This window comes from Bidens hawaiensis, unplaced genomic scaffold (genome assembly GCF_021521415.1).
Source record: "Bidens hawaiensis isolate Kalapana, Puna unplaced genomic scaffold, B.hawaiensis_p1.1 tig00011896_1, whole genome shotgun sequence".
NCBI lineage: Eukaryota > Viridiplantae > Streptophyta > Magnoliopsida > Asterales > Asteraceae > Bidens > Bidens hawaiensis.
Genome location: NW_027491952.1, coordinates 14,547 through 23,677, shown reverse-complemented (window position 1 = coordinate 23,677; position 9,131 = coordinate 14,547). Strand labels below are relative to the sequence as shown.

Below are 9,131 nucleotides of genomic sequence, written 5' to 3'. Positions count from 1 at the left end.
GAAGGGTTGATGTGCTCTCAATTATATATATATATATATATATATATATATATATATATATATATATATATATATTACTAGATTTAGACCCCGTGTATTACATGTGACGGGTCAATTTTTAAATTACAATTTGATAAAATGATGCAAATAAAAAACACAATTAAACGTAACAATAAGTACATAATTGTGTGTAAAAATGTACTTACATATATACTTCTATCTATACTACATCTACAAAAAAGTTTTGACTTTACAATTTATAAATTTAAACAAATCTCTTCGTATACAACATTTGAAGTTTTATCGAAAGTTTTCCCATCTTTATATAATAATATCAATTTTAAGTCGCATTTGCTCGTTACTCAATATAATGCAACATACATTTGTTTACTGGAAAAAACTGGACATCAAAGGACCAAACCAACCATAAAAATAGATTGCCACTTGCTCATATTCATCGTCATTGCAAAGCATACGACAATTGGAAATTTTCTCATTTGAAATTTGAGAGGAATTTTTTATTAGAAAGAGACAAAGTAACTATATGTATAAGAAAGAGTCAACCCGTCTCATTTGGAATTCAATAGTGTTTTTTTAACGGGAAAAGTCAAAGTAACTATATGTATAAAAGTAACTGTCTAATTTCGAATATAGCCTTTTAATTTAATGATGTATGTCAAATACAAGTATTTACTTTACCTAAAATAGAGGAAATGGAATCAAGACCATTAAGTCTTGACTTACAAAATAAACCAATATTGTTATCCAATGATATTTTCCCTAAGTAAAGTATAGGATATATATATAAACGAAGCCTCCCTACATTCTCTCAAGCCATCGAATTGTTTTATTTGTGAATGAAGGTTTCTCATGCATTTGACCCGAATTCACGAGTATGGGTCTCACCAAACCCATATTATTATTTTCAAGTAAAAATGTATTCAGCCATCCTTCACGAGAATGACAAATTTTAGTTGATTTTATAATATAACTAATGCTAAAGAAGATTGTATAAAAAATTACAAAATACAAGGAGAATACTTTGATAGAAAAAAGTTCTTTCAGGTAAACATATTAATAGATACATGTGTAAATGAAAACTATATAAATTGTGAAGTTTGTAAGAATTTTGCCCATCATAGGTAAAAATACCCCATTGCCCAACCCGAAACCCCCGTTTTTTGTCGTATATCGAACTTGAATCCAAGAGCTTATATTTTTAAATGAAATCTTTGACATATCAATATTTTAATTTTGATATGAAGAAAAGTATATATTTTAATATGATTATTGTTTGTCAAAATCTTTACTAAAAATAACTCCATATAAAAAATATAAAACACCAAAACAATCCCCAAAAGTTACACACATAATTTTTACTAATAAATTTTTTGGGTTATAAAAATAGTTCAGATTATCAAATCTGTATTAATATATATTAATTTTAATGTTTAGTCAAATCTTGATTCTAATGAATGTAAATTTAAAAAAACAAAACAAAACAAAAATCTTAATTTTAATGAATGTAAATTTAAAAATACAAAACAAAACAAACAAACGGGCAGATAGCACATGTATATTAATTAATAAAATAAGATGATTGATCAAAACACATCTTATATTTACTAATAAAAGTCTATGGCATGTAAATACAGTTCGTGAGTATTAACATACACATATATACGTATTATCATTATTATAATCATCATCATCAATATCATCAGTGTCGACACTTTTGAAATTTAAATTTTAGTTATTATCCAGAAAATCTGTTTAAAATGAAATATTTTTTCTCAAAAGGAAAGTAAATCAGTTTATATTATAAATATAAAAAGGCTAACCACATAACATGCACATAATATATGACTTGACTTTATTTGATAACCCAAATAACAAATTGTTTTAACCCATTAATATATCTAGAATCAAGGAGATTAAAGATTAAGAATTTTGAAAGGAAAATATGATTAAGAATTAATATGGGATTGACATGTGTCGTCAGGATTTTCTTTTATTAGTAATGTAAGATGTAAGGTATATAATAGATTAAAATCGGTTTGTCGGTGCCACATAAAAATGAAAACTAATTGTGTTTGTTTATATTTAAAGTGTTTGACTTGCATGACAATTATATGTTATAGTCTAGTGGGTGTTTTCTTATTTCAAAAGGCCTTTAAGTTTTTTTCATGCACATTCGAGCCCTTGCTTTGCTGTTTCCGGTTTTTTGTTTTCATATTTTGTGGCAACGTGGAAACCCCCCCCCCCCCCCCAGTTGGCATTTTGTTTATGCTTATGACGTGTAATTTTATTTTCAGTTTTCCTCATTTTATTTGTGTATCAATTGGATAGTCACGGTTTTCGTTTTCGATGTGTTTTGTTTTTTATTTTAAATATGTAAGTTTGTTGTATTTTGGCGTTTATAAATTTTAGTTCAGGTACCGTAATGAACGTTTTTGTTTTTGATGCACTTTGTACCGGAATGACCAAACCTGGTATCATCCGATTTAGGTCGACTTACCTCCGCAACGCCCGATTTTTACATAACGAATAAACATCATTTTATATATGTTGTTTTTTAATTATAAGGTATCCGCTGGTGTTTACTAATTGATTTTTTGCGTTTACTGTCGATGACATATGAAGTCAACGGAATCGAATTTGTCTCGTTTTAATCATAAGTTGTACGTGTGCAATTGCTATTTGGGTGTTCACGGATTTATTTTTTGGATTTAGTGTCGTCATTTCGAAGTCACTGATCTGACCGAGTTCTCGACGGGTTTCGGGGTTGGATAATCTATCAAATGTTGATTCGTTGCGAGGCCGCCGCAACGCGGCGAGGTTTATACCTAGTTATAGATAAAAAGCAAATCTTGGTGTCACAAAGTTTGTAAGCTACTCACTGTTTCCTACTTTAGTATATTTGTATTGAACAAAATATCATTGTGTTGTGTTGGTCTGTTGGCTGTTTGTGTTTGTTAAGATAGATAGCACCCAGGTTTAAATCCTGGCAATTGCACCTGCATTTTTTTTTCTTTTCTTACTCTTATTTGTAGTTTTTTTATATTTTGCACTGATTGGTATAGGTGGGACCTTTATATTTTTACACTTTCAAGTTTATGTTAATGTTATAATGTAATAAAACTTAATAGCTAATAATCAATATATTTTTGTTATTTTTTTCATGCTTAGTTTTAATATGTTTTTTGAGCTTACTAATTTATATTTACGATTTAGATTCAGTATCAATGATACCGACCACGTTTGCATCAGGTTGAGGCCGCAACGCGTGGGTTTTTTTTGTTCCGCACGGGTTTTGCTAATGAATTTATATTTTGATTTACTTATGGTGGTGCCATATCCGTAGACCAACTGAATATTTTTGGTTCGCCAATGCAACGCACGATTTTTGCTATTTTAATATGTTAATTTGTAGTATTGGGCATTGACGAATTTATTTTTTACTAGATTACACCTTCAGCCCGGCGCAACGCGCCGGGTATTACCTAGTTATATATAAATTCAATGAATACTCCATACGTTTGAGTTGTTTTGAGTAGGTTTATATTGAATAATATTTCTTTTGGTTCGTATTTGAATTTTAAAGTTTTGAAGAGTGAATAGTCGAAACATAATTATTAATTAATTATAATAATACCAAAAATATAAATAAAGTAAACGTGACAAAAACTTAAACATGAAAGTTCAATTTGCTTTAATTGTGTTTATTATTACCATTGACAATTATATTGTCATTCTTTTTTAAAAAGGATACAGGATAAGGAAAGAGAAAAAAATAGAAGATCACATATTATTAAATATTTAATTGAATTGATATCTTTGTCTTTATTTATAGACTTTGGTGACAAGCAGAGAACGTTGGAAGCTTTCAACCAAGGCTTGGGCTAATTACATTTTTGGTAGGTACACTGGTCTATCGTTAGTGGTCTGGTTTAGGGTTTTTTAGGTTTATTAACAGGTGTGTTTAGGTCAGTTTCAGGTTAGATTTAATAGATCACTTTTTGCAAATCAAGTTTTTGACGCTATTATCGGGGACACTTGGTAATTGCGAAACTAGCTTCTATTAGTTTTAGGTTTTTGTTTTTAGCTTTGTTTAATTAGAATAAATAAAAATACAATATATTAATTCCCTTATATGCTATTTGTGTCTTGATCAAAATCCGAGTGTTTAGAGATAAGTTTGGGTTCTCATTGTGCATATCTTCTTTTCGGTGTATACGGCGGACACGTTCACTAGGACCACCGGAGTTTGCAGCTTTTGACGAACCTGAGAGAGATTTTCGCGAGCACCGGAAGAAGCTTTGGGAGATTAAACATTTTTTACGTGAAAGTCAGGTACACGTTCTGCTCTTAGAGATAGGTGATGCTAAAGAGGTGCACAGTCCATTCGAGGGCCAATGAAGGAGTTATAGGAAGAAGATATGCTATTACGTGCCCCACGATGCCTGACAAGAACAACTGGCAGATTCCATCAAATGTAATGAATTCCATCACCAACTCTACCCAATTCCATGGAGTTGAAAATCAGGACGCGCTAGGACATTTCAACAAATTCACTCGCATCTACGACACTTTCCATATTGCCAACGCCACTCGTGCTTCCATCTATCTTTATCTTTTTCTAATCTCTCTATCTGGTCGAGCCGCATTATGGTTGGAAAATTTGCCCCGTGGTTCTATCACCACTTGGGATGATTTGCAAGCAAAATTCCTCAAAAAGTATTTCCCACCATCCAAAGCTTCATGTCTTCGTGATCAAATATACTCTTTCCATATAGATGGTCCCTTTGGCTTGGGAGTGGTTCAAAAGTCTACTCAGTAGATTGGGCCCAACGCGGTTTTTCTAATTGGGTCGTAGTCGAAAAATTTTACTATGGACTGACCTTCGAAATGAAATAAAGATTCAATACATCTTCTGGATGGAACATGTTGGAGAAGCTGGATATGGATGTGTTGGGTTAATGGATGATTGAAAGTTCCTCAACGACTTCCCTGAGATTCGCTAAGTACAAGTATCGAGTACATTCGTGTAAACCGAACACATGAACAAGAAGAAGAAACAATTTTTAAGTGAAAGTCCCGAGTACTTTCCTTGATCCGAGTAAATGGTCAATATCCGAACTAGCTTGTGTAAGTCCCGAATACTTACACCATACCGAGTTCATCTGAGAGTTATCCAAGAAAGTGACATGACTTTATCCTTGCTTAACAAGTACATGCCCTATAATGAAGATTCAATTAAGTTTAAGTCCCGAGTAATTTACACTTGACGCATAGATGGCGGTTTAATGAATGAGTTGATGAATAGATGATGAGATGATGAGCTGATGAGTAGATGATTGGTTGCAAACCAATGATGAGATCCGAGTTCATTGTTTCGAGTACTCGTAGGGAGTTTCCATATTGACTTAAGTGATATTATGAGTACATGTGAGTCACGAGTTCATGATACAAGTCACAAGTACTTGTAAGTCTTGAACATATCTTAGACATGATGAACATTGTCCAAGTGAACATCAACTTGTGAACAATGGCTCATGAGTAGACGACCACGTGTTCAACTCTTGATGAATATTGACTAAGTACATATCACCCCGTGAGCAATGGTTCATGAGTACATTGCCCTGTGTTCGCTGAATACGTACATACTAGACTAAGTATTGGATCTACTCGTGAAGGTTACAATTTGTTCGTGAACAAAGTTCCACTCGAAGGTATTTCTGGTAGTGTCCAAAAGTTTGTAGTGTTTTGAGACTGAAAATGTGGTCGCAAATGCCTAGTTTTCTATTAGTGTCCGAAAGTTTGTAGCGGTAGACAAAAAAAAGTGTCACAAAAAGTTCAAAAGTTGTATTGGCAGCACAAAAAAAGTCTCTAAGTCAAAAGTTCGAAGTGGCAAACGAAAAAAGAGTCACTAAAAGTCCAAAATTTTTGTCAGATGAAAAAAGTGTCACTAAAAGCCCAAAAGATTGTAGTGGCAAACAAAAAGTAAAAGACTTTCGGGGTAGCGCTTTTAGTGACACTTTTTTTGTGTGCCGCTATTCCAACAGGGTTCTTGTGGCACTTCTTTTGTTTCTTGTGACACTTTTTGTGTGTCACTAATGGATATTTAGTTGTAGTGAAATTTAGAACCATTGTATTTGGGTTATTTACAACGTTTTTGAGAATAAAATGGGTACACGATTTATAGCGGTTGGTTACAAAGAGTAATTGTTTTTGAGTTACCGTTGTTATTGGGTACCATTTACGGTCTTTTATTCTTTTTACAACTGGTTGTGTATCTTTTACGGGGCGTACAATTAAAACGGCTCATTAACTGATTTATTAATTAAATACCCTCCGCAAAAAAGGTCATTTTTGTACTAGTGATTTAATTCATGAATTAACTTAGCTAAATAGTTAAGTCTGTGTAACAACAAACATAAACATTATAGAGAAGAACTGAATCATTGAAGATGTTCTTCACCTTTATTTTGAGTTATGTAGAGCCGAGGGTCTCTCTGGAAGCCACCTCTTTATTCCTTTGGATAGAGGTACGGTGTGCCTACATCCCACCCTCCCCAGACCCTACCTATAGATCTGCTGTCGGTGGGATTTTACTGGGTATGATTGATTGATTGATTGATAGTGTGTCTCTTGCATCATTTTGAGACTTTCTGTAGTACGACATCTAAATTTTGAGACTGTACGTGTATATATACTTGAAACAAAGTTTTTCAAAATAATATGTTATGATGGTAGTTCAATCTTAACGTAGGAGAAAAATATATATGGTGTTCTTTGCTTAATAGGCAACTTTCTGGATGAGCTATATGCTCTAATATACATCATAAAACAAATATAAGAAAAATGGATTGATGTATATGTCTTTTTTTAATTCAAACCAAACACTTATCTTACAAAATTAGCCACAAAGTAAAGTTTTATTATGATGGTTTATTTGATCAACCTTATTTAGTAGAGGTGGCGGTACAACATACGCAAGCATGGTATTCTAATTATTAGAGTAGACACCAATGAAGTTGGTGAGACGAGAACCCACATAAAGTTTCCCATTCTGCTCCTGAACCAAGCTGATAGTTTTATTGAAGAATTGTGTAGCAAATGGCACTATTTGCAACACAACTCCATTCGAATTGAATCTCACTCCTTGAGGGGTGAAGAATGTCGTTGGTGGATATAATCCAACTGTTGTTGCCACCCAAAACTCTCCTAATCTTCCTGCTCACTTTATCTTATTCGGGTTCCCAGTTGTATTTATCAAAAGTTCCAACTGATTTGCTTTGGGTCCCGCTAGCCAGTATTTTGAAATTCGTCGAGCATTAATCTCAGGTACCAGAACAAATGTACCGTCAGCACTAACTGCGGGACCACCCCCACCCGAGAGACCACTCAGCACAACAGATAGGTCTCTAGTAAGGGGGTTGTAACGCAATAATCTACCGGTTGAATCAGCAACGAATCCTGGTTGTGTGGTATTTCTGCATCAAAATAGATACTCAAATTCCATTTTGTTTTGGTTGGACATGTGCAACTTAGAAAAGATTAGTAGAAACTTGATCCTTAATTAATTGGTTTGAGTCAATATGGGTGTACCTGAGCTCATAAGTCAAACTAGCATCAATGAAATAAACATTGCCCGTTATCAAGTCAACATCAACACCGGTAGCAAATTTGAAACCACTAGCAAGCTGAGTTGCAAGGCCACCATTCGGTCCAACAACTAGAAGCCCAAAATACGCATCAGCTATGTAAAGAAGGCTGGTTATGGGATTAAAGCTAAGAGCCATTGGGCTTCCACATATCGGTCCCAAATCTGGATTAGTCGTGCCATCACAAAGTTGCTTGTTCCTGATAAAGATATAAAAAATGGAAAAACAAATACTTAATGAGATGGCATGCGTATCCTACAAATCACACAAGAATATCTTAGACATTTTATTTGTATATTTGCTTTAAATAGTTTAATGAAAAATGAACTTAGATAACTTATGTCATTTGTGCTTATATTGTGTCAAATGTATTATGTTATTAACTAACCAGTGGCGGCCCAATAATTTGGGAGGCCAAAAACAAAGAAAAATTTGGAGACCTTAAGGTGAGTGCAGCCTAAAACCTATTAACATACAATATTTTTAAAATTTTTCAGGCGATTGTCTCTTTTCACATAGCATAATACAATATTTTCAATTTTGTTTTTAAAATGGGAGTTTGATTTATGTATACTACAAATCAAAGAAATATATATACTTCATTTTATTTTAAACTAGGTTAGCTACCTAGGTACCCGTGTAGAACACGAGTTAGAATAAACAAATTTATTTAAATAATAACACAATGTTAAATATAAAAAATATGTTCAACATATATAAGGATATAATATATGGTAAATAAATTACACAATACACAATATGTAAATAAAGTAAAATTCTAAATATTTCTTCTATACATACAATATTTGTAATTTTATTTGTAACTTTATCCTTCATATTAAAATTAGTAGTTTCACTTGGTTTTTGGTTTTAACTCTAGATAGCGAAACACATAACTGATCATGTGTTAAAACAGGTTGTCTCAAAAACAAACAAACCATTTAAAGTGATTAACCTTGGCTTTTATTAATCTTTATTGTAAAACAAACATAAAGTGAAAAAAAATTTCTTTGATATTTGACATGAATTATTTTATCTAAATAAATGTGAAAATTCGTTACTTATGTAAGGCCAAGTTTAGTGACTTTCGATATCAAATTACGAAACCCGTTAAATATATTATGGTCAAGTTAATAATTGAAGTGGCGCGAAATCTGAATACGAGATGAGAGCTTCGGTGCACGAGTTTAGCTTCAACGGTGATGAGATATTTCAAGAATGTTTAGTTTTAGCTTTGAATAGGACTTTATGTTTGCTTTTATGTGTGTGTTTTGTAAGGTGTTTTCACCCACCCAAGGGGAGCTCACCTTGGGTGAGGTCGGTTCTTTGTTATCAATATAAATCTTTTAACCGACAACGAGATCGTTCATTTATCTTATCTTTATATTATTTATGTTCGGTCATTTGAATTCACCGCACCCGTCTCGACACGTTTATCGAGAGCAAAACCGTTCAGTAGTCGTT

At 32.8% G+C, this 9,131-nt stretch overlaps 1 protein-coding gene across 1 annotated transcript; it reads right to left on the bottom strand.

Moving 5' to 3' along the window:
* Positions 1 to 6,930: 6,930 nt before the first annotated feature.
* Positions 6,931 to 7,977, bottom strand: LOC143539439 (protein STRICTOSIDINE SYNTHASE-LIKE 12-like). The gene is made up of 2 exons (XM_077032755.1): positions 7,612 to 7,977; positions 6,931 to 7,496 (listed from the first exon to the last, which is right to left on the bottom strand). Exons 1-2 carry the CDS (start codon positions 7,803 to 7,805, stop codon positions 7,241 to 7,243), a joined length of 450 nt encoding a protein of 149 aa, XP_076888870.1. The 5' UTR covers positions 7,806 to 7,977; the 3' UTR covers positions 6,931 to 7,240.
* Between the last annotated feature and the right edge of the window lie 1,154 nt (positions 7,978 to 9,131).